The sequence below is a fragment of the Choloepus didactylus genome, chromosome 15, assembly GCF_015220235.1.
Source record: "Choloepus didactylus isolate mChoDid1 chromosome 15, mChoDid1.pri, whole genome shotgun sequence".
Taxonomy (NCBI): Eukaryota; Metazoa; Chordata; class Mammalia; order Pilosa; family Megalonychidae; genus Choloepus; species Choloepus didactylus.
Window position 1 is genome coordinate 18,330,710 of NC_051321.1, and position 25,408 is coordinate 18,356,117.

At 38.6% G+C, this 25,408-nt stretch overlaps 1 protein-coding gene across 2 annotated transcripts in view; it reads right to left on the reverse strand.

Moving 5' to 3' along the window:
• ATRNL1 (attractin like 1) overlaps positions 1-25,408 on the reverse strand; it is a 1,027,996-nt gene that overhangs the window by 818,068 nt on the left and 184,520 nt on the right. For both annotated transcript variants that reach the window (XM_037804686.1, XM_037804687.1), the window contains one exon: positions 15,411-15,594. In XM_037804686.1, coding sequence (XP_037660614.1) covers positions 15,411-15,594 — 184 coding nt within the window. The remainder of the gene's footprint in view (positions 1-15,410; positions 15,595-25,408) is intronic.

Sequence of the window (25,408 nt, forward strand, 5' to 3'; positions counted from 1 at the left end):
TAGCAGGCATTGAAATGTTAATCTCTTTAGGTGGAGGTTGGAAGGCAGGCTCCTCAGGGCAGACTGGAGGTTGGGGAGCTGTTTCCTCAAAGCAAGCTGGAGGTTGAGTAGCTATTTCCTCAGGGCAGGCTGGAGGTGTGTGTGTGTGTGTGTGTGTGTGTGTGTGTGTGTGTGTGTGTGTGGTGGGGGCTGTTTCCTCAGGACAAACCACTACAGGTATATCTAACAAAGACTCACCAGAATTCAGGATTCCAATGTCCTCACTGCCATTATTATCAACCCATATGTCCCCATCCCAAGTTTCAGGATCCCATTCTTTTCCAATCAATGCCTTTACTTTACAGCAGACACCCCGCTAGGTTGAGATTTTAGTTTACATTGTAAATCTGCTACTCACACAATAAGACTCCGGGTATGGTTTTCAGAAATCTCAAGTCTGCAGCCACAGGAAATAAGATTTTCTTTCAGGGCACTCATAGAAACCTTTACATCTGTCATACGTGGCTTAAGTTTTAAATTTGAAGACTTTAGCTCATCCCTTTCTCTTATAACTTTATCCAGCATATCTAAGAGCAATCAGCCAACATCATTATACCTCTTAATCCTGCAAAACTCTGCTAAGTTGTCAAAAACACCGTCACCTAGAGCCTTGCTTCATATAAGAGTATGATTAGGAAAACTGATTGGTGATATTTTGAGTATCTTCATTGCCAACTCAAGCCATGGATGTCAGTGCCATCTTGATTATTGGAAATGGAGTCATTGGTGCCTTTGAATCTGATCACAGTAGGAAACCAATTGTAAAAGCCCATTTTAAGATTCTGTTTCTCAAGAACCACTCCCAGTACCAACCTGTATTAGGGTTCTCTAGGGAAACAGAATCTACAAGAGATATCTACAAATATAAATTTATAAAAATGTCTCATGCAACTGTGGGTACACATGAGTTCAAATCCTGTAAGGCAGGCAGAAAACTGGCAACTCCAATGAAGATGTTCGATGAACTCAGGCAGCGAACTGGCAACTTCGATGAACGTGTTCAATGAACTCCTCAGGAAATGTTTCACTGGTTAGCTGAAGAAGACGTGAAGTTCCTCTATCTCAGGAAATGTTTCACTGGTTAGCTGAAGAAGACGTGAAGTTCCTCTATCTGTCTTGCTTAAAAGTTTTCAACTGATTGGATTAAATCCAGCTGATTGCATTCTCTCATTGTGGAGGACATACCCTTCATTGATGTAATAAGTCACAGCTGCAGCCAGTTGACTGATGATTTAATAAATCAGCCTTCTGGTTTATTACCAGCCACAAATGTCCTTGCAGTAACATTTAGGCCAGTGCTTGCTTGACCAGACACCTGGGTACCATCACCTGGCCAAGTTGATACATGAACCTAACCATCACACCACTTATCAACTCTATAATTTATATCATTTTTGTCTTTATTTTATTACCCATCTGCCCATACACTGGATAAAGGCAGTGTCAGTCACAAGATTTTCACAATCCCATGGTTCCACAATAAAAGCTATATAGTTATACAGTCAGCATCAAGAATCAAGCCTACTGTATTACATTTCAACATATCAGATATTTTCTTCTAGCTATTCTTATACACTAGGAACTAAAAAGGCTTATCTATATAATGTATATGAATAACTTCCAGAATGACATCTCAACACTATTTGAAATCTCTTAGAACAGTTTATTTTGTTCCATTTCTTCTCCCCCCTTTGGTCAAGAAGGCATTCTCAATCCCATGATGCCAGAGCCAGGCTCATCCATGGGAGTGATGTCTCATATTACCAGAGAGGTTTACACCCCTGGGAGTCATGTTCCATGTAGGGGGGAGGGCAGTGAGTTTACCTGCCGAGTGGGCTTAGAGAGAGCCACATCTGAGCAACAAAAGCGGTTATCTGGAGGTGACTCTTAGGCACAATTTTAAGTAGGTTTAGCCTCTCCTTTGCAGTAACAAACTTCATAAGGGCAAGCCCCAAAATTGAGGACTCAGCCTTCTAAATTGGTAGCCTCCAATGCTTGTGAGAATATCATTAATTCCCTGTGGGGGGGGGATTTAATATTTCCACATTTCCCCCAGATCCTCAATGGGACTTTGCAAATGCTTTTTTTATTTTCTGCCCCAAATACTCTGGGATGTATCAGGGTACTGCATTAACCTGTACGTAATAACAAGATCTCATTCCCTTTTCTAGGTTCCATGTAATTATGTTTTTTAAATAAAATAACCATACAGGTTAAATTAGATAGTGTGCTACAAAGAATATAAATTCTGTACCAAATAAATATCTCTTAAATAACAGTTAAAACTCAGGAATAGATATGACTGCGGTAAGAGTTTTCAATCTAGGAACCTTTACAATAAGCCTTATTGAACATTCTTTACTCCTGCATCATTGTGCTGGTTTGAATGTATTATCTCCCCCAGAAACAGCCATATTCTTTGATACAATCTTGTGGGGCAGACATACTAGTGGGGATTAAGTTGGAACCTCTGGATTAGGTTGTTTGCATGGAAATGTGCCCCACCCAACTGTAGGTGATAACACTGATGAGATAATTTCCATGGAGGCGTGGCACCACCCATTCAGGGTGGGCCTTGATCAGTGGAGCCATATAAATGAGCTGACAAAGAGAAGGAACTCAGTGCAGCTATGAGTGACATTTTGAAGAGGAACTACAGCCAAAGGGGACACTTTGAAGAATGCACTGGAACTGAGAGAGGAACTGCAGTTTACAGAGACATTGTGGAGATGGCCTTTGAGAGCAGACTTTTACTCCAGAGAAGCTAAGAGAGGACAAATGCCCCAAGAGCAACCGAGAGTGACATTTTGAAGAGGAGCTGTGGCCTAGAGAGGAATGTCCTGGGAGAAAGCCATTCTGAAACCAGAACTTGTAGCAGATGCCAGCCACGTGCCTTCCCAGCTAACAGAGGTTTTCCGGACCCCGGACGCCATCCGCCATCCCCCAGTGAAGGTACCCGATTGTTGATGCATTACCTTGGACACTTTATGGCCTTAAGACTGTAACTTTGTAACCAAATAAATCCCCTTTATGAAAGCCGATCCATTTCTGGTGTTTTGCATCCTGGCAGCGTTAGCGAACTAGAACAATCATCAATTGTCTAATCTTTGCCCATGTTCTATCCCCTGATAAACTATGCTCTCGAATCCAACTCTCAGAATTTGCTCATTATAGTTAGTTTATATTAGTGAGGCCTTACAATACTTGTCCTTTGGCTTCCAGCTTATTTCACTCAACATAATGTCCTGAATTTTCATTCACCTAGCTGCATGACTCACAACTTCATTCCTTCTTGCAGCCACTCAATATTCCATTGTATGTATATACCACAGTTCACCTTTCCATTCACCTGTCGATGTACCCTTAGGCTACCTTCATCCATTGCAAATAGTGAATACTACCACCATAAACACCAGTGTGCAAACTCCTATTTGTGTCCCTGCTTTCAGTTCTTCCAAGTATATACCAAATAACAGGGTTGCAGGATCACAAGGCAACCCTATACTTAGCCTACTGTGGAACCACCACACTGCCTACCAGACGGGCTGTGCCCTTCTACTTCCCTACCAACAGTGAATAGGTATATCTCTCTTTCCACATCTTCTCCAGCAGTTGTATCTAACTGTTTATTTTTTAAACAGTTTTATTCACACACCATACAATCCATCCTAAGTAAACAATCAATAGCTCCTGGTATAAAAACATAGTTATTCATTCACCACCAAAATCTATATGAGAACGTTTCCATTTCCTCTGCAAAGAGGAAAAAAATAAAAGAGAAAATAATTTAAAAAATTAAAAAAGGAAAAACAACAACAAAAAGAATCCCATACCCATCCCTTAAATTCACCTCTATTGACATTTAGCTTTGATATATTGCCTTTGCTACAATCAATGGAAGATATCCCAATGTTATGGTTAACTACAGACCCTAGATTGCATTCATTGTATTTTTTCCCATATACCATCCCACCTTGCAAGGTTGACATTCACTTGTTCTCCCTCATGTAAAACTGGTGACAGTGAGCATTCTTGTCTTGTTCCTGATCATAGAGGGAAAAATTTCCATCTTTTCCTATTAAGTATGATGTTAGCTGTGGGTTTTTCATATATTCCCTTTATCATGCTGAGGAACTTTCCTTCTATTCCTATCTTTTGAAGTGTTTTCATAAAGAAAGGATGTTGAATTTTGTCCAATGCCTTTTCTGCATCCATAGAAATGACCATGTGGTTTCTCCTCTTTGATATACTGATGTGATGTATTACATTAATTGATATTCTTACATTGAATCACCCTTGCATACCCGGAATAAAACCCACTTAGTCATGGTATATAATTTTTTTAATGTGCTGCTGGATTTTATTTCCAAATATTTTGTTGAGGATTTTTGCATCTATATCCATTAAAGAGATTGGCCTGTAATTTTCTCTTCTTGTATTATCTTTGTCTGGCTTTGGTATTAGGGTGATGTCGGCTTCATAGAATGAGTTAGATAGTTTTCCCTCCTCTTCAATTTTTGTGAAGAGTCTGAGCATAATTCTCTCTCACCTGCTTGGTAGAATTCATATGTGAAATCATCTAGTCCTGGACTTCTCTTGTTTGGGAGGTTTTTTTTTTTTATGACTGATTCAATCTCTTTACTTGTTATTGGTTTGTTGAGGTCTTCTATTTCTTCTCGATTCAAAGTTGGTTATACATGCTTTTCAGGAAGTTCTCTATTTTATCTAAGTTGCCTAGTTTGCTAGCATATAGTTGCTCGTAGCATCCTCTCATTAATTCCTTTACCTTTTGGGGATCAGTAGTTGTTCCCTGATTTTATTTATCTGCATCCTCTCTTTTTTTGTCTTTGTCAGCCTAGCAAGGGTCCATTGATTTTATTGATTTTCTCAAAGAACCAACTTCTGATTTTGTTGATTCTCTCTATTGTTTTCATGTTCTCAATTTCATTTATTTCTGCTCTAATCTTTGTTATTTCTTTCCTTCTGTTTGTTATGAGATTAGTTTGCAGTTCTTTCCCTAGTTCCTCCAGGTGAGCAGTTAAGTCCTCTATTTTTGCCATTTCTTCTCTGTTATTATAGGGATTTAGGGCAATATATTTCCCTCTCAGCACTGCCTTTACTGTACTGCATAAGTTTTGATATATTGCATTCTCATCTTCATTTGCCTTGAGTTATTTACTGATTTCTCTTGTAATTTCTTCCTTGACCCATTGGTTGGTTAGAGTGTGTTGTTTAGCCTTCATATATTTGTGAATTTTTCAGCTTTATGCCTGTTATTGATTTCTAACTTCATTCCATTATGATCTGAGAAAGTGTTCTGTATAACTTTGATCTTCTTAAATTTATTGAAACTTGTTTTGTGTCCCAACATGTGATCTATCCTGATCTATGAGCACATGAGAAAAAATGTTTATCCTGCTGTTTGGGGGTGTAATGTTTTGTAAGTATCTGTGAAGTCTAGTTCATTTATAACACTATTCAAAATCTCTGTTTCCTTACTGATCCTCTGTCTATATGTCCTATCTATTGACGAGAGTGATATATTGAAGTCTCCAACTATTATTGTGGAGGTGTCTACTTCTCCCTTCAGTGTTGTCAGTGTTTGCATCCTGTATTTTGATGTTACGTCTTCTTGTTGAATTGTCCCTTTTATTAATACATAATACATACATAATACATAATACACACTAGACAGGTCCAGTGCTCAGGAAAAGGATGTAACCAGTATCAAGGTTCCCTGAAGATGAGACCCAGCAGGTTGCCAGTCTTTCCTATGAAGCCTCTTGATTCTGTGCCTTTTATATCCTGCTCAGCAGGTGGTGCCTGTCAACCCACAGCTCCCCACTGGTATAATTCTCAGCAGACCCTGTCCCTGACAGGAGTGTGGCTGAGACAGAGGCTGAGGCTGAGGGTGGACCTAAACTGTTTCTGTTTTCCCACCACTGGTGCCTGAGTTCTCTGAATGAGAGTCACCCCTTGTGCTGGGACCTGGCCCACATTTCCTGGGGAAGATATGTCCTTCAGGGAATTATCTCCTTCACTTGACTAGTTACTTTTTCTTTCTGATATTCCTTAACTCCACCCTTGCCTGGGGCAGTGCTGACAACTGAAAAAGCCTGCTGCTTTCTTTATGCTAAATACTACTTAAAAAATCCCTTTAAGAGCCAGTCCCAGCCCACCAGTTCACCAATTAAGAGCTGGAATTGGTACCCAGTTCTAAGTGCCCCTTTTCTTGGAGCACAACCCTTTTCTAGTATTCTGTACCCAGCCAACTCCAAACACCTCTGTTTTTTTGTTTGTTTGTTTGTTTCCATCAGCCCTGCCTCCTCTCTGCCATGGAGAGAGCACCAGGTTCCTTTTGCGCTTTCTCTGAGTTTATCTGTGCTCAGAGCTTCTATTCAGCAGTCCAAATTTGTGAGCTAAATCTATAGTTGGAGCTTGGTTGATCCATCTTCCCTTGCTCCCAGTAAAGACTGCTTCTTTTTCCCAAGGGAAAGTTGTTTCAGACCAGTCTGACATGCTAGTGGGGAGGGGCACCAGTTTCCACAGATTGAGGGACTTACACTTCTGCACTGTGATCTCAGCCTTTCTACCCATTGCAGACTGGTATATGATGAGTGCCTGGTCACAGAAGTCCTACAAACAGTTATTCCAGACAGTTCCTGGCTATTTACTAGCTGCCTAGAGGATGAATGAAATTCCACACCTCCCTATGCTGCCATCTTGCCCCGCCTATCTCCTGTGCTTCCTTCTGTCTATAGGAACTTCATATGGGTTTAACTATTTTGTTAGTCTTTACAACTAAACAACTTTTTTGACTTTTTGGGTGGCTTTGTGAAACATCTCTATCATATGTTTGTTTTCTATTTCATTAATTTGCACTCATCTCATATTTCCTTCCTCCTTCCTACCTCTATTTATTTCCCCTTCTTTGCAGCTAACCCAGTGTTCCTTTCTGAACATCTTGAGGGGCATTTGGACTGCTGATTTTCAGGAATTTTAAAAATCTTTTCTAATAAATGCATTTAAGGCTATAAATTTCTCCCTTATTTGCATCACATACATTTTGATGTGTCACTGTCATTCAGTACAAATATTTTTTAATTTTCAGTGCAATTACTTTGAATAACTAGTTGCAAAGTTTATTAATTTCCAAACACGTAAAGTTTCTCTAGTTACTTTTTGTTCATTTCACTCTGGGCAATTACTTTGTATGATTTCAATCTTTTTAAATTTGTTGAGACTTGCATAAAACCCAGCATATGTTTAATGTCAGTAAATTTCCAGATGTACTTGAAAACAATGTGAATTCTGCAGTTACCAGGTACACTGTTCTCAAATATCAAATAAGAAAATATTGTTAATTGGTTATTCAAATCTGTTATATCCATACTGCCTTTGGTCTGCTTGGATTATCAGTTACCAAGAGAACTGGATTAAAAATCTCCTACTATAAATTTGTATTCTCTAAATTTTTGCTTTCTTTATTTTAATGCTCTGTAATAGAGTATACTGTTTTATTTTATAAGTGGATGCCTGGCTTAAACACTTACTTGTTTGAAATTAGTATAGCTATATTAGCTTTCTTTTATTTAGTGGCCACATAATATATCTGCTATCTATCCTTTTGCTTTCCATTTTTCTATATACTTATATTTAAGATCTATCTTTTTTTATAAGGCTAAGTTTTGTTTTCACATCCAGTCTGATAAACTTTGGCTTCAATTGGACTTAGTCTCTTAAATTTAGTGCAATTGGAATATCTATTTTCTTGCATTTAGTATAATTATAAATGTATTTAGGGTTAAATCCACCATGTTACTATTTCCTTTCTATTTGTCCCTCCTGCTCTTTGTTCCTTTTCCATTCTTTTCTTTCCTTCTTCCAAATCCATTAAGTAGCATTCACTGTTCTACTTTCCCACTCTATTAGCCTGTTAGATATGTAGAGTGTTTTACTATTACTTTAGTTGTTACCTGCTGTGCTGGTTTGAATCTGTTATGTACCCCATAAAAGCCATGGTCTTTTAATCCAATCTTGTGGAGGCAGACCTATTGTGGGTGGGATCTTTTGATTAGGTTGTTTCCATGGAGATGTGACCCACCCAATTATGGATGGGACCTTTTGATTAGATTATTTTCATGGAGATGTAACTGTGCCATTCAAGGTAGGTCTTAATTTAGTTTACTGGAGTCCTTAAAAGAGCTCAGAGCCAGCACAGACTGAGATGCTTACAGAGAAAAACCCAGAGACATTTTGGAGACAGTGTTGAAACCAGAACCAGGGGAAAAGCTAAGAGATGAAATCCAGAGTTTAACCCAGAGAAGATAAGAGAGGACCCCCAGATCTTAGAGAGAAATGCCCTGGGAGAAACAAGCAAGGATGCACAGGAGCTGATAAAGAGAGAGAGAAGCTAAGACAGAAGCCTAGAGATATTCTGAAGAAAGCAACTGAAACCAGAAGGTAACCTGAGAGAAACCCAGTAGACTCCGGCCATGAGCATTCCCATGTGATAGAGGAACCCCAGATTCCATCGGCCTTTCTTCAGAAAAGTTATTGTCGTATTGATTCCTTAACCGAGATATTTTCACAGCCTTAGAACTGTAAATTTGTGAACTACTAAACCCCCATTGTAAAAGCCAAACCATTTCTGGTATTTTGCATTTCTGGCAGCTTTAACAAACTCTAACAGACTTTGATACCAGAGAAGAGGGGTGCTGCAATTTTCAAAAACCAATAATGCTGGAACAGTTTTATAAATGGGTAAGGGGAAGATTCTGGAGAAACTATGAGGAGCTTTATATAAAAGGCCTAGATTGATTTGAAGAGACTGTTGGTTGAAATGTGGACTCTAAAGATACTTCTGATGAGTTCTTCCATGGAAATGATGAATGTGTCATTGCCAACTGGAAGAAAGATGATCCTTGTTTTACAGTGGCAGAGGATTTGACAAAATTGAGTCCTGGTGTTGGATGGAAGGCAGAATGAAAATAATGAGCTGGGATACTTAGCTGAAGAGATTTTCAAACTAAATGTGGAAAATGCAGCCTGGCTTCTCTTTGCAGCTTATACTAAAATTTGAGAGGAAAGAAATAAGCTGAGAACTGAGCTCTTGGGTACAGAGAAACCAGAAATTGATGGTCTAGAAAATTCTGGACTTTCAGAAAGTGAGACCCCAGAGGAGAGTGCCCCCATGTGAGGGTTAAAGGAAACCTGGTACCAGCCATTTCAGTATAAGCCAGGATTGGAGATGGAGTTATCCAGGAAGGATTTGTGGAAAGTCTTCTTGTCTGACGGTTCTGACCCTGTATGCAGTATGCCAAGCCAACAAGTTTTTTGCAAGATCTGTATAAACAGAACCACTGCCAGTCTGGACTAAAAGGGACAGAAAAGGGACAAATTAGAGGAAAAAATTCTTCAAAGGCAGAACAATGAAAGCTAATGTCTGAAGTCAAGAAACTTTGGGCCAGGAGGGTGGACCCACCCATGCATGTAGAGAGGGTGAGTTTTTCCCAGAGTTCAAAGAGGATGGAGCACATTCCCCAGGGATTTGGAAGAGCCTAGTCACCATCCCACTGTTCTGAAGTGCTGAGCATGTGCCCTGGAGATGGCACAGAGTCTGTGTGCCACCCAGATGTTTGAGGATGGTGGAGCTGAGATAAGGTTGTCGCCCCAATACTTGGATATGTTGGAGCATTTGGAGAAGACAAGGCCACTGTGGAAGCCCTTGGAGAGGGTGGGACTCCTGCTCTCTCAATGTCTGAGAATAAAACGTCACTCTGTAAATGACTCTCAGACCTTGAATCTAATGGAGTTTGCCCTGTGGGTTTTTAGAACTGTTTTGGTACAGTGATTCCTGTTTTCCTTTCAGTTTCTCCCTATATCAATGGGACTGTTTATCCTATGACTGTCCGTGCTTTGTATATTGGAAGCAGATAACTTGTTCTGAGTTTCACAGGTCCACAGCCAGAGGAGAATTTTGCCTTAGGACAAACCACACCTGTTAACTGATTTTGATAAGACTTTGTACCTAATATTAACTGAAATGATTTAAGGATCTTCTGATATTGTGATGGAATGAATGTATTTTGCATATGGAAATAACATCTCTTTTTGGGTCCCAGAGTGTGCTGGGTTGACTCAGTTATGTACTCCATAAAGGCATGTTCTTTTAACCCAATCTTATGGGGGTTGACCTATTGTGGGTGGGATCTGCCTGTTCAAGGTGGGTCTTAATTAGTTTACTGGAGTCCTTAAGAGAGCTTACAGCTGATACAGACCAAGGTACTTAGAGAGAAAATGCCCAGACATTTTGGGGACAGCCATTGAAAACAGAACCAGGAAAGAAGCTAAGAGACCTGCTGATTACAATATAAATCTTTGATTAACAATGTCTAAAATAAATTAATTCTTTTATCAATTCTTATATAATACAAGCACTCTAAGTCCATTTCCCCCTTCCTGATCTATGCATTATTATTACACATTAAAATTGTGCATATACTTAAGCTTTTATTACTATAACTGCTGTAGTTTGACATAATCAAGAGTCATTTAGATTTACCACTTTCATTGCTCTACATTCCTTATACTGTCTGCAATCATTTATTTCCTGCCACAATAACATTCTTTAACATTTCCTTTATTGCAAGTCTGCTATTGTCAAATTCTCTCAGTCTGTTTTTTTCTGAAAGTATTTATCTTGTTTTCATTTTTGAAGGATATTTCACTCAGTGTAGAATTTTAGACAGATGATTATTTTCTTTCAGGCATTTGGAAATACCATGTATTCTAGTCTGCTAATGCTGCTGGAATGCAAAACACCACAGATGGATTGGCTTTTATAAAAGGGGTTTATTTGGTTACACAGTTACAGTCTTAAGGCCATAAAGTGTCCAAGGTTAAGTCATCAACAATCAGGTACCTTCACTGGAGGATGGCCAATGGTGTCCAGAAAACTTCTGTTAGCTGGGAAGGCACGTGGCTGGTGTCTGTTCTAAAGTTCTGGTTTCAGAATGGCTTTCTCCCAGGATGTTCCTCTCTAGGCTGTGGTTCCTCAAAAATGTCACTCTTAGTTGCACTTGGAGTATTTGTCCTCTCTTAGCTTCTCCGGAGCAAGAGTCTGCTTTCAACAGCTGTCTTCAAACTGTCTGTCATCTGCAGCTCCTGTGCTTTCTTCAAAGTGTCCCTCTTGGCTATAGCTCCTCTTCAAAATGTCACTCACAGCTGCACTGAGTTCCCTCTGTCCATCAGCTCATTTATATGGCTCCAGTGACTCAACTTAGACCCACCCCAAATGGGCAGAGCAACACCTCCATGGAAATTATCCAATCAGAGTCATCACCCACAGCTGGGTTGGGCACATCTCCAAAGAAATACTCAAAGAAATCTAATCAACACTGATAACATCTGCCCACGTAAGATTACATCAAAGATAATGGCATTTGGGGGACACAATATATTCAAACTGGCACACCATGTCTTCGGGATTCCATTTTTCAGTTAAGAAATTACTTGTCTGTCTTATTCCTGCTACTTTAAATGGAATATGTCATTCCCCCTCTGGCAACTTTTAATATTCTCTTTTCATATGTTTGTTTTCAGTAGTTTTACTATTATATTCCTATGTATGAATTCTTTTGTACTTATCCTGCTTGGTGGCCATGGAACTTTTTCAATCTGTGACTTGACTTATTTTGTCACTTTTGAAAAATTATTAGTCATTACCTTTTCAAATAGTTCTCTACATTATTTTCTCACTGCTTTCCTTCTAATTACATATATATTAGATTATTTCCACATGTCCTTTATGTCTTTCTTTTGTTTTTCATTCTTTCATTCTTCTTCAATTCTGTATAGATAGTTCCTTCTGACCTACTGTTCTGGTTTGCTAATGCTGCCATTTTGCAAATGCCAGAAATGGATTGGCTTTTATAAAGGAGGTTTATTTGGTTACAAAGTTACAGCCTTAAGGCCATAAATTTTCTAAGGTAAGGCATCAACAACAGGGTACCTTCACTGAAGGATGCCCATTAGTGTCTGGAAATTTTCTGTTAGCTCGGAAGGAACGTGGCCAGTGTCCACTTGCTCCCAGGTTGCGTTTCAAAATGGCATTCTCCAAAATGTTGCTCTTGGGGCACTTTGTCCTGTCTTAGCTGCAGCTCCTCTTCAAAATGTCACTCTCAGTTGCTCTGAGGACCTTCTGTCTGTGAACTCCTTTATACGACTCCAGTAATCCAATTAACACCAACCCTGAATGGGCAGGGTAACACCTCCAGGGAAATTATCTAATCAAACCTTTCACTCACAATTGATTGAGTCACATCTCCATGGAAACACTCAAAGAATTCCAATCTAATCAACACTAATACGTCTGCCCCCACAAGACTGCATCAAAGAAGATGGCGTTTTCTGGGGGACATAATATATACAAACTGGCTCAACTACCTTCCATTTCATTAATTCCCACTTTAGCTGTATCTATTATACTGTAAACCCATTAAATGAGTTCTTAATTTCATTAATGAATTTTTCAGTTCTAGAATTTCCATTTGATTTCTTAGTAAGACATTCCATTTCTCTAGTAATATTCTCTGCCTGTTATATTAATTCCTTGAATGTAAAATCATAATTATTTTTAAACCCCACTATCCTATAGGTAGGTTCTAATGTCTCTTTTTTCCATGTCTTGTCTTTTTTTAAACCTGATTATTTTTTACTTTGTGCCAGATATTGTGTGTGTGATATACTGAAGAAACAATCTGAGACTCTGAATGGTATCTTCCTCAAGAGAGGATTTACTTTTGCTTCTGACAGCTATTTAGGATATGGGCATTTCACCATAATCCAATGGGAGACTGTAACAACTCAAACTGGACTCATTCCCACTAGCAGGGTTTAGAACTTCAGGGCTCAGACTAAATCCTTAAGGGTTTGCCAAGGCTCCTTTTCAGTGGCACATTTGAAAATCCAATTTTGCCCCTCCATATTGACACTGACAAAAAGTCTCCTCTGTTTCTGAGGCACTTTTCCTGATTGGCAACTCTCTCAAGGAGAAAAGTGTAATGCCAGTCTCACTTCCCTTGACATTCTTCTTCTTCTAGCTCCTAGAACTTGACCCGCAAATTCTCCCTGCCTTGATAATTTTCTCATACTTTAAACATACATAATTCCTAACTTTTCTCAGTGGGAGTAGTTATCCAAAATAACGTGCTTCACCAGTGAAAAAGAATTCCTCCAAACATACATTTCTTACTATCTCAAAAAAGTGATCTTATCTAACCCTGTCTACTAAAAACTGAAACAATTTCTGGGGTGGTAAAAATTAAAGATTCATAGATACAATGGACACATGAAAGTTACATTTGTAAATTACATACAATTTGACAAATAAACAGCACAAAATGTAATCACATGTAATGGAAAACTCGAAAAATAAACTAAAAAAATGCATCAAAACTTTAAGAATACTGTAAACTTCAGGAATAATAGAAAGATTCATTTTAGTGCACACTGTTGATATTATGAATCTTTTAAAAATTCAAGATTCATTAAAATATTAAAATATCATAATCATAATCATAAGTATCTTTATTATATATCTAATGAGGTTCTCAAAAATAATTTACAAATTATTCTAATAAATTCTCCTAAGTGACAGGTATTCAATATTATTTCTACATTGTAATCTAAAATTGTAAAGATTAATATTTAAATTCTTCTATAAAAAAGTTTACTATGAGAAGTTCTCAGGTACAGAAGCATGTAAAAACTGAGCAAACTCAATTCAAGTAGTAAGACACAGCAGAATCTCTTATTTTGACTTTATTCTAATAATACCCAATTACTATTTCATCAAGAGCTTTCCCTGAGTATTGCTATACCCATATTTATTACTGCTAACTAGGCTGATTCCTTCAGGCAGAACACTTACCCCTCTCCTGTTGGTATATTACAATATCTAAAATGCATGCAAAAAAATGTTAAGTAGATGGGTAGAGAATTAATCACTAAACCACAATTCCTCTTGCTATCATAGCAAAGTGAAATAATTAGAAATGATAAATTAGGAAATAAAATGCAACATATAAATTATTTAAAAGTGATTAATCTATTTTAATATTTATAAAAATATAAAGAATAATGCTGCATTTTTAATAGAATAAAAGGAAAAAAATGAGAATTTTAAAAATCACCCAGTGGAAAAGTTTCAATTTTTTAAAAAATTCTATTTTTTTTGTAGAAGAAAATAACAGCTATGATATACCATTGGAAGTAAAGGTATAAGAATAAATCAAGATTTGGGGAAAGCTGTGTATTTTATTTAATCATTTAAAGAAATTTCATGCTAAAAGTTTAAAAGAATGTTTAACTATTTTTGCCTATTAAAACAACAAAAGAGTCATTTCCCAGGTTTTACAAAGTGAAAGAAGTGCAACAAAAATTCTACTTTTAAAATATATAGAGAGAGAAAAATCAATAAATTAAAAATTAACAAATAATATTTCAAATCTAAAGAAAACATGGAAATGAATAAATAATTACTAAGCAGGAAACAATGGCAAATGAACATGTAAAAAGATTCTTGCTCACAACAATAAGCAGGGAAATGCACATTAAAATATCAATATGATACCATTCATACCCAATGCACTGGGTAAAAATCCTCACAATTAACAAGTGCTGGTAAGAACATGGAGAAAGAGGGACACTCATACTCTAAGGATATATATCTTGGCATAAGTGACATGAAGAGTAATTAGCCAACATGTAGCAAAGATGAGTATATTAATATCCTCAGACATGGCAATTTCACATCTAAGTTTACACCCTAGAGAAATTCTTGCACATGTGTTGAGAAGACCAGCACAAGATGTGCAACATAGCATTGTTTATAACACTAAAAAAGGAAAATACACCTAAATGCCATCAAGCTTTATATTTCACATAAAATGTAATTATGAAACTTGAGATGATTTTTCAATATATAAATGACAATAAAATGAGTGCAAAGGAGAAATATCTCCAGATAGATAATCTCAAACTCAAAGTTATTTTAGTGAACTAAATTTAAACTAAATTTTTTAGTAAACTAAAATGAAGATGATATCAACATTTGTAAGTAATGCATACAGAATAAATACTTCCATGAGATTAGAAACTATTTTAAAGATCAATTACTTATAGTAACGGTGTCTATGTAGACAGTCTATTATTTTGCTAAATTATAAAGTGTTCTTAATTAAAATAATCATGTAAAGTGCTCAAGAACTTCTCCCTGAAAATATTTAATAATTATCATTATTATACAAATAAAACATATAGCTAACGTCCAATACTTTTCTTGTCATAATTCTACCCAATCTACTCACCAAGTCTTAGTGTTAACTTCATACTCATAAAGATCATCTACCAATCCGTATTTATTGCCTGGTAATGCTTTATAGCCTCCATGAACATAAATGGACTTTGTTATTTCATCATACACACTGGTATGTCCATATCCACCTTGTACAATAGCTCCTTTAGTTTCTGGAACAAGCCAAGTGTTAGACGCTGTAAGAGAAAGAAGATAAATCATGAACTTCTAGTAGAATTGAGAAATATAACTAATATATCACTACGACTACCAACAAGTTCATTCTAACAATATTTTTATATAAAAATAGCTCATCTAATATTCATTTAATCAAGAAAGATTAAATATGTATAACGTACTACGTTAGGTGATGTGACTAAAGTTTAATAAGACTGGTCTTTCCATAGATGAAATTAAACACTGAAATATCGAAGATTTCCATCAGTTTCTTGGGCAAGAGAAAAAGGAGAACTTTATTCTCACATATATTTCTGTATTTATAAATAACCATAAAAAAAACCATAAATAATTTATGAGAGCCTACTATGTCACAGGCTCTGAGTTAGTCCTGATATTACACAGATTAAAAAGATATAATCCCTGCTTTGAAAAAATTTTTAAAAATTCATATATTGAGGATTTGTAATGAAGATTGTACAACTAAGTGATGATAATGTGAGATATGGTTGGATAATTTTGGATATAACATATGTTATGTGAACTTAGGAACTCTGCTTTATAAGCCAAACCCTCGATCTTAAGGCTTGCTCTTATGAAACTTATGGTTGTAAAGGAGAGGCTAAGCCCACATATAATTATGCCTAGGAGTCACAAAAAAAAAGAAAAAAAAAATCATACATTGAACAAATTTTTAGCACTGGGCTGGTCCTTTATCTCCTGGTTCTCAGCCCCATCTTCCCTTCTATAAAGTCCTTTGTATTCCTGAGGATGAAAACCTAAAAAGTAAATTTCCATGAATCCCTTGCCAGCTGGGTTGCTGTGAGGAGGTGCTGGTGAGAGATTAGAAGGCAAGAAGAAGACAGACATTCTCCTTTTGCCTCTAGTAGCAGGCAAGTGACAATAGTTAACTGAAAAGGTGTGTGAGTGCAAAATGATGGCTTTCTAGCAACAGTAGCAGTAGTTCCTGCTCAGTGACAGCTGCGGCACCATCAGTAGCTCAACAGCAAGTGTGGGTTCATGGGCTCCAACCCGGTTGTACAGCAGCTTCCAGATTTCTGAGTAATCCATCTCTTTGGTGTCTCGAGCCTTTTTAACACTTTTTTGTCATTAATTCCCTGTATTAAATCCCATTCTGCTACATATTTCTAAAAGGGATTCATATTTCCCATAGCAGATTAAAGTACCAACTATGTGCAAGGTACGCTTTTAAGAATATGCAGATGAAAAACACAGTTTCTTGGGCTTAGGAAATTTAGATATAAAGAGCAACTATATACAATTTTGCCATTAGTCTTTAAATATACACCATGTCTTTTCCTCTAACTGGCCACCCAAACTTCGGCATCCTAGGCAGCTCATTGAGTACCCAAAGCAAGCAATAGAAAATGAAGATTTCTCTTCAATTTACACAATTCTAAGGAAGTGAAAAAATAATTCTTCAATGGTCACAAAATATAGAATTATCAAAAAGGAGTCACTGATGCCAATTGTGCTTTAAGAAAACTAAATACATGTGAAGAAATGTTATAGTACTCATGTAATTAATGGGTATTAAATTTTGGAACCAATTTCCAAAGAATGAAGTAAATAAGGACTTATTGGAAATAATATAATTACTACTCGTTAACTACTGTTAAAGAAAAATATATATATATATATATTAGATTATTTATATTCCAAAAACTAAAGATCTTTCATTTCTTTATTCATTCTCTTTTTAATAAAAATAAATATGCTCCCTACCAAAAAAAAATTCAAGGAATAAAGAGATGTATAGTGTAAAAAGTGAAAGTTACTTTCTCCCCCAGCTCAATATACAGAGATACTTTTCACAGTTATGCTAAGACTATTTTAAAACTATAGCTCCGACCCGGACAAGATGGCGGCATAGAGAGGAGTAGAAGCTAAGTAGTCCCTCTGGAACAACTACACAAAACCAGAAACAACTAGTAAATAATCCAGAATAACTGCAGGGGGACAAACGAGACCATCCATTCATCATACACCAACCTGAATTGGGAGGAATGCCCGAGAACACAGCATAAAATCTGTAAGTAAAACCTGCGGAACCAGGTCGGGAGACCCCCTCTGCCATAGCCCAAGCTGCGGAGCCGCGGAGCCATGTGGTGCCACAGAGAAGCTCTCTGCCAGCAAGTGAATACAACTCAGCTGAGCTCCAACTGGGGTTTTAAGTAGCGAGTGTGAACTGCTGACTACAGGTACGCAGCCCCAAAAAACAGACAGAGGCTTTGGGTGACGACTGACCTGGGAGAGCCGGAGGGTTGCCTTGGACTGGGTCTGAAGGGGACTATCTGTTTCTTTTTTGGCTCAGTGGAGAAAGCCCCAGTCATTTTCAGTTTCCAGGGCTGTGACTCTGGGAAGGGTGGAGACACCACAAGCAGAGAGCAAGACCATTGAAATACTAATGACCTCCACCTGGGGGGGTCTGTCTTCTCTAGGAGGAAAAGGGTGGGGCCCTTTCCATTCAGAACCAGACCCCAGAGCCTGGGGGAACACAGCCATACCTCCTCACACCAGTCAAGAATTATAGGCTAACAGGCGTCACCTGCTGGGCAGAAAAGCACAGTGACCCGAGGCATCAAAGGGTGGAGCAATTGTTCCAAGACACAGCCGCAGGGAAACCAGATACTGAAAATTTCTTCCCTCTGGGACCTGAGCCTGTTCTGGTCTGGAAAAACCTGATTTGGATAACCAAGGTAACCATGCCTAGACAACAGAAAATTACAATCTACACTAAGAAAAACAAAGTTATGGCCCAGTCAAAGGAACAAACGTACACTTCAACTGAGATACAGGAATTTAAACAACTAATGCTAAATCAATTCAAAAAGTTTAGAGAAGATATTGCAAAAGAGATAGAGGCTGTAAAGGAAACACTGGGCATATATAAGGCAGAAATCAAAAGTTCAAAAAACCTACTAGTAGAATCTATGGAAATGAAAGGCACAACACAAGAGATGAAAGACACAATGGAAACATACAACAGCAGATCTCAAGAGGCAGAAGAAAACACTCAGGAACTGGAGAACAAAACACCTGAAAGCCTACACACAAAGGAGCAGATGGAGAAAAGAATGAAAAAATATGAGCAACATCTCCAGGAACTCAAGGATGAAACAAAGTACAATAATGTACATATCATTGGTGCCCCAGAAGGAGAAGAGAAGGGAAAGGGGGCAGAAGCAATAATAGAGGAAATAATTAATGAAAATTTCCCATCTCTTATGAAAGACATAAAATTACAGATGCAAGAAGCGCAGTGTACTCCAAATAGAAGAGATATGAAGAAGCCTACGCCAAGACACTTAATAATCATATTATCAAATGTCAAAGACAAAGAGAGAATCCTGAAAGCAGCAAGAGAAAAGCAATCCATTACATACAAAGGAAGCTTAATAAGACTATGTGTGGATCTCTCAGCAGAAACCATGGAGGCAAGAAGGAAGTGGTGTGATATATTTAAAATACTGAAAGAGAAAAACCACCAACCAAGAATCCTGTATCCAGCAAAGCTGTCCTTCAAATATGAGGGAGAGCTCAAAATATTTTCTGACAAACAGACAATGAGAGACTTTGTGAACAAGACACCTGCCCTACAGGAAATACTAAAGGGAGCACTACAGGGTGATACAAGACAGGAGCGTGTGGTTTGGAACACAATTTTGGGAGATGGTAGCACAACAATGTAAGTACACTGAACAAAGGTAACTATGAATACGGTTGAGAGAGAAAGATGGGGAGCATGTGAGACACCACAAGAAAGGAGGAAAGATAAAGACTGGGACTGTGTAACTTGGTGAAATCTAGAGTATTCAACAATTGTGATAAAATGTACAAATATGTTCTTTTACGAGGGAGAACAAGCAAATGTCAACCTTGCAAGGTGTTAAAAATGGGGAGGCATTGGGGGAGGGATGCAATCAGCATAAACTAGAGACTGTAACTAATAGAATCATTGTATTATGCTTCCTTTAATGTAACAAAGGTGATATACCAAGGTGAATGCAGATAAGAGGGGGGAATAGGGGAGACATGTTAGACACTTGACATTGGTGGTATTGTCTGATTCTTTATTCTATTTTGATTTAAGGTTATTTTTCCTTTTGCTGCTTCCTAGCTGTCATTTTTTTTTGTTTCCTCTTTCTTTTGCCTCTCTACCTTCTATGACTCTCCCTTCTGCCTTGTGGAAGAAATGTAGATGCTCATGCTTAGTATGAGTAGAATGTTCAATTAGGATGAACTTAAATGTTTGGAAATGAACAGGGGTGTTGGTAGCAAGATGTGAGAATAACTTAACAGTGCCGAATGGTGTGTGAATGAGGTGGAAAGGGGAAGCTCAGAGTCATATATGTCACCAGAAGGAAAGTTGGAGGTCAAAAGATGGAAATTTATAAAACTGAATCCTATGGTGGGCAATGTCCATGATCAACTGTACAAATACTAGAAATCACTTCATGAACCAGAACAAATGTATGACAATACAATTAGAAGTTAATAATAGAGGGGCATATAGGGAAGAACTATATACCTATTACAAACTATATACTACAGTTAGTAGTATTTCAACATTTTTTCATAAACAGTAACAAACGTAGTATATCAATACTAGGAGTTAACAATTGAGGGGGGTTGGTTAGGGACAGGGTAGGTTTAGAGTTTCCTTTTCTTTTTTTCTTTTTTCATCTTTCACTGTATTTCTTGTCTGGAATAAGGAAAAGTTTCTAAAAACTGAACAAAAATTAAGTGTGATGGATGCACAGCAGTATGAGGGTACCCAGGGGCAAGTGATTGTACACTTTGGATCTTTGGTTAATTGTATGGTATCTGAACAATCTCAATAAAAATGGAAAAAAAAAAAACAAAAAAAAACTATAGCTCCAACTATTTTATCATACCCATGCATACAAAGCACAGGTACATGTGCACATAAAAAGGATCACACTGTTTTCCAACTATTTTTCACTTAAAATATGTGTGGCATCCTTTCATGTCCTATTTATTGGTTTTGTAAATAGCTAGATTCCATTTACTGATGATATCAACTTATTTAAATAAATCTACATTTTACTTATTTGAGTTTTAATTTGTTCTTAAGAGTAATGATGCATTAAACAACTTTGCAATCAGCAGCAGCATCATTATTTAATAGAGCAATATCTAATATACTGTATCTCATTTAAATCTATAATAACTATTTGAGATATATACTATTTTTTTTTCCTCTCCTTTTACCTTTCCTGATAATCTTCATTTCTGCACTCTTCTCCAACTCTCTCTCTCCTGTCTTTTCCTATCAGCCTGTAACGCTCCCTTTAGTATTTCTTGTAGTGCTGGTCTCTTATTCACAAACTCTCTCAGTGTCTGTTTGTCGGAAAATGTTTTAATCTCTCCCTCATTTTTGAAGAAAAGTTTTGCTGGGTATAGAATTCTTGGTTGGCAGTTTTTCTCTTTCAGTATCTTAAATATATCATGCCACTGTCTTCTTGCCTCCATGGTTTCTGCAGAGAAATCTGTACACAGTCTTATTGACTTTCCCTTGTATGTGATGGATTGCTTTTCTCTTGCTGCTTTCAGAATCCTCTCTTTGTCTTTGACATTGGACAATCTGACCAGTAAGTGTCTTGGAGTAGGTCTATTGGGATCTATTCTATTTGTGGTACGTTGTACTTCTTGAATCTCTAATTTTCTGTCTTTTATAAGAGTTGGGAAATTTTCAGTGAATACGTCTTCTATTACTCTTTCTGCCCCTTTTCCCCTCTCTTCTCCTTCTGGGATACCCATAACACGTATATTTGTGCGTTTCATGTTGTCACTCAGCTCCCTAAGACCCTGCTCATATTTTTCCATTTTTTTCACCATCTGTTCTTTTGTGTGTATGAATTCGAATGACCTGTCTTCCAGTTCACTGATCCTTTCTTCTGCCTGTTCAAATCTACTGTTGTGACCCTTCATTGTGTTTTTCATCTCCTCCATTGTGGCCTTCATTCCCATGAGTTCTGCCATTTGTTTTTTTAAGTTTATGAATTCTTCTTTATGGTCAGCCAGTGTCTTCTTTATATCCTTCAGCTCTTTTGCTATATCTTCCTTCATTTCATCAAATTTATTTAGCATTAGTTGCCTCCACTCCTGTGTTTCAGCTGAGCTATTAGTTTGTTCCTTTGGCTGGTCCATGTTTTCGTGTTTCCTGGTATGGCTTGTTATCTTAAGTTGTCTAGGCATCTGATTCTCTTGATTAGTTTATTTTGGAGCTTGTTTTCTGTCTTTTACCTAGTGGTTTTCTTGTTGGTTGGCTTTGTTTTCTGGCCTCTGTTATTCAGTTCAGCTTATTCTAGACCTCTAACTTAGGTTCTATTTAGTTGATCAGAATTTTTCCCCTCTTGTTTTTTTCTGTTTCTTGCTCTGCCTCTATGTAACCTTTTTGTGAGTGGGTCTCCTCAGATATGGTCGACCCTAGTCAGATTTTCCCAGTCTAGTGAGGCCCAGGTCTCAGTGGGAGGGTATGGAGTTTTCCTGAGAATGAGAGCCTCCTATGAGGCCTTTAGAATTGGTGCTTTTCCTCTTCTGTCCAGCAGGTGCCAGCCCGCAGCTCCCCCACCAGTGTAAGGAGGTGTGGAGCCTTTAGTTCTCCTGGTGACTCTGATCCTGTCGGGGGCGTGGCTGACTGAAGCAATGTTCGCTGCGATCTCAGCTTTTCCTCCAATTCCAAACTTGTGTCCAATGTGTGACTGGTTACTGGAGACCCCGAAAACACTGTTTCATATAGTTCTTGGGTAATTGCCAGCTGCTCTAGGGGAGAGACGAAATTCTGCTCCTCACCACTCCGCCATCTTGCCCCGCCTCCGAGATATATACTATTGCTATCTTCTCTTCATAGCTGAGGAAATTTCAAGTTACAAAAGTTAAGTAACACAAAAAAATTTTTAAGTTAATAAGTGGGGCAAGATGATATAGACTCATTTCTCTCTGCTTCTTCCACTAAGTACAACCATAGACCCTCAGAAATAAACCAAGAGATAACCAAATGAGAATTTTGAAAGGTGTACAGAAGAAGACATGCTGGTTAGAGACCCCAAACCTGGAGGAACAATATAGCAACTGAATGTCTATGCTCTCCTCCCAATGAAAGAAAGCTATTCAGGCTCAGCATTTCCCAACCCCAACCTCACAACAGAAGGCAGCTGAGGCAGGTTCACTCCTCCCCTAGATTGAACAGGTGTCAGGCAGACACTACCAGATGATTAAAGCAGCACCAATAAGAGGAAATGACCAAACGCTGCTGACAATAAGCAGACAGGAGAAGCACTCTCCTTCCCCACCAGGCCTCAGACTGGTCATGGGAATCCTATTACAAAAGGCAGCCTGGCCCAGGAAGCTTTTTCATCCCCACAGACTAGGACTCCTAGGCCCACCAAGAGATGCCAGAAGACCAAGAAGCACCATCAACGGGTATCCCACTACAACCCACCACAACACTACAACAAATGCCCAGCACGGGAAGCCTCTTTGTCCCTGTAGACCTGAGACTTCTTTCCCTAGAGACTGAGTAAAGAAAGATCCCACCACAACAAAGTCCAGGCATGGGAAGTGCTCCTCTTGCCTTCCAGTCATGAGACTCCCCTACTCCACCCAGAGACACCAGATGACCAGCAGCACACCACAACGACCACCCAGCCCAGAAAGCCTCTGTGGTGTTTTGAAGTTGTATGTACCCCAGAAAAACATGTTCTTAAATCTAATCCATTCCTGTGGGTGTAAACCCATTGTAAGTAGGATCTTTTTGATGAGCTTACTTCAGTTAAGGTGTGTCCCACCTCAATCAGAATGGGTCTTAATCCTATTACTGGAGTCCTTCATAAGAGAATGAAATTCAAACACAGAGGTAAGAAAGTTACGGAAGCAAAAACATGAAATCAATGAAACCCAGAAGAGAAGGGAGAGACCAGCAGATGCTGTTATGTTCCTAGACATGTGAAAGAGGAGCCAAGGACTGCCCACAGCTGGTATTCAGGAAGAAAGCTTTGCCTTGATGAAGCCTTGATTTGGACATTTTCCTGGCCTCAAAACTATGAACAAATGAATTCCCATTGTTTAGCCCAACCCATTTCATGGTATTTGCTTTGAGCAGCACAGGAAACTAAAACAGATTTTGGTACCAGAAAAGTGGGGTGCTGCTATTGCAAATACCAAAAATGTGGAAATGGATTTGGAATTGGATAATGGGCAGAGGTTGGAAGAATTGTGAGTCACTTGATAGAAAAGGCTCAGATTGCCTTGAAAGAGACTGTTGGTAGAAATATGGATGCTAAAGGTAATTCCAACGAAGCCTTAGAAATGATGTGTTACTGGAAACTGGAAGAGAGGTGATCTTTGTTTTAAAGTGGCAGAAAACTTGGTGAAATTGAGTTCTGATATCAATTTGATGGCAGAACTTGAGAGTGATGAACTTGGATATTTAGCTGAGGAAATTTCTAAGCTAAGTGTGGAAAGTGCAGCCTGGTTTATCCTTGCAGCTCATAGTAAAATGTGAGAGGAAAAGGATAAGCTAAGAACTGAACTCCTGAGCACAAAGGAACCAGAAACTGATGTTTTGGAAAAATCTGAGCTCCTGGAAAGTCAGTGCACAGAGAACAGTGCTCCATGCAAGTGTTTTACTGAAAATGCATCCAGGTAGCCGTTTCAGTGCAAGATAGGATTGAAGGCACAGTTATCTAGGAAGGATCTCTGGAAAGTGCTGTCTGATGGTTTGGACCCCTGTGTACTACATGCAAAACTGACAAGTTTTTTGCATAATCTATATGCACAGAACCATTGCCAGCCTATACTAAAAAGGACAGAAAAGAAACAGATTGAAGGAATAATCACTGCAAGGGCAGAACCATGGGAGTGAGGTCTGAACTGAAGATACCTTCTCGGGCCAAGAGAGTGAGCACAGCATGTGTGGAAAGGGTGAGTCTACCCCAGAGCTTGGAAAAGGCAAGTCTTCCACCCTATTATTCACGAGGAGTTCTCAGAGGGTGGAGCCTATATCCTGGGGATTGCAGTCTGGCCACCACCCCAATGCTTGATGAGCGTGGAGTCTGTTCCACCATCCCGATGTTTGAAGAGAGAATTTCCATCTCTACTTCAGCCAGCCAGCTTCTCCTAGGGAATTTATAGAAAACCTCCATCGGAGTTCCCAGCCTGTGGATTTATCTATGGAATCCGGATTTGTGCATCCCCCCAGTCACATGAGACAATTCTTATAAAAATTTTATAATATTTACATATATCTCCTGTCAATTCTATTTCCCTAGGGAACCTTGACTAATACAGCCTCTATGTCCCCACAGACCTGAGACTGCTCTTCCCCACAAGACACACCTGGTGTCACTGGCAAGAGTAAGGGATCCTGCCACAACAGGCCACATGACCCAAGAAGCTTTGTTGTCCCTACAGGACTAAGACTCTTTTCTCCCATAAAGAAATGCCAGGCAACTAGATAGCATCAGCAAGGAGGATGCTGTCACAAGAAGTACCCAGTCCAAGAAGCACTCTCAGTGCCCCCACAGGCAGGGAGGACACTGTCCAACAAGCATACAGCCTGAAAAACCTCTTCATCCCCAAGGGCCTAAAACTCAACCCCCCCCCCCACCAAGGAACAGTGGGCACTAATAATGGGGAATGTCACCACAACAAATGCACAGCACAGGAAGCCTCTTGTCTCCATGGGTTGAAGACTCCTTATCCCACCCAGAGGTGCTTGGCAACCAAGCCTGGAAATCTCTTTCCTGCCCCTCAGTGGGAATCAGCAAGGACCAGCTGAAGCATCAG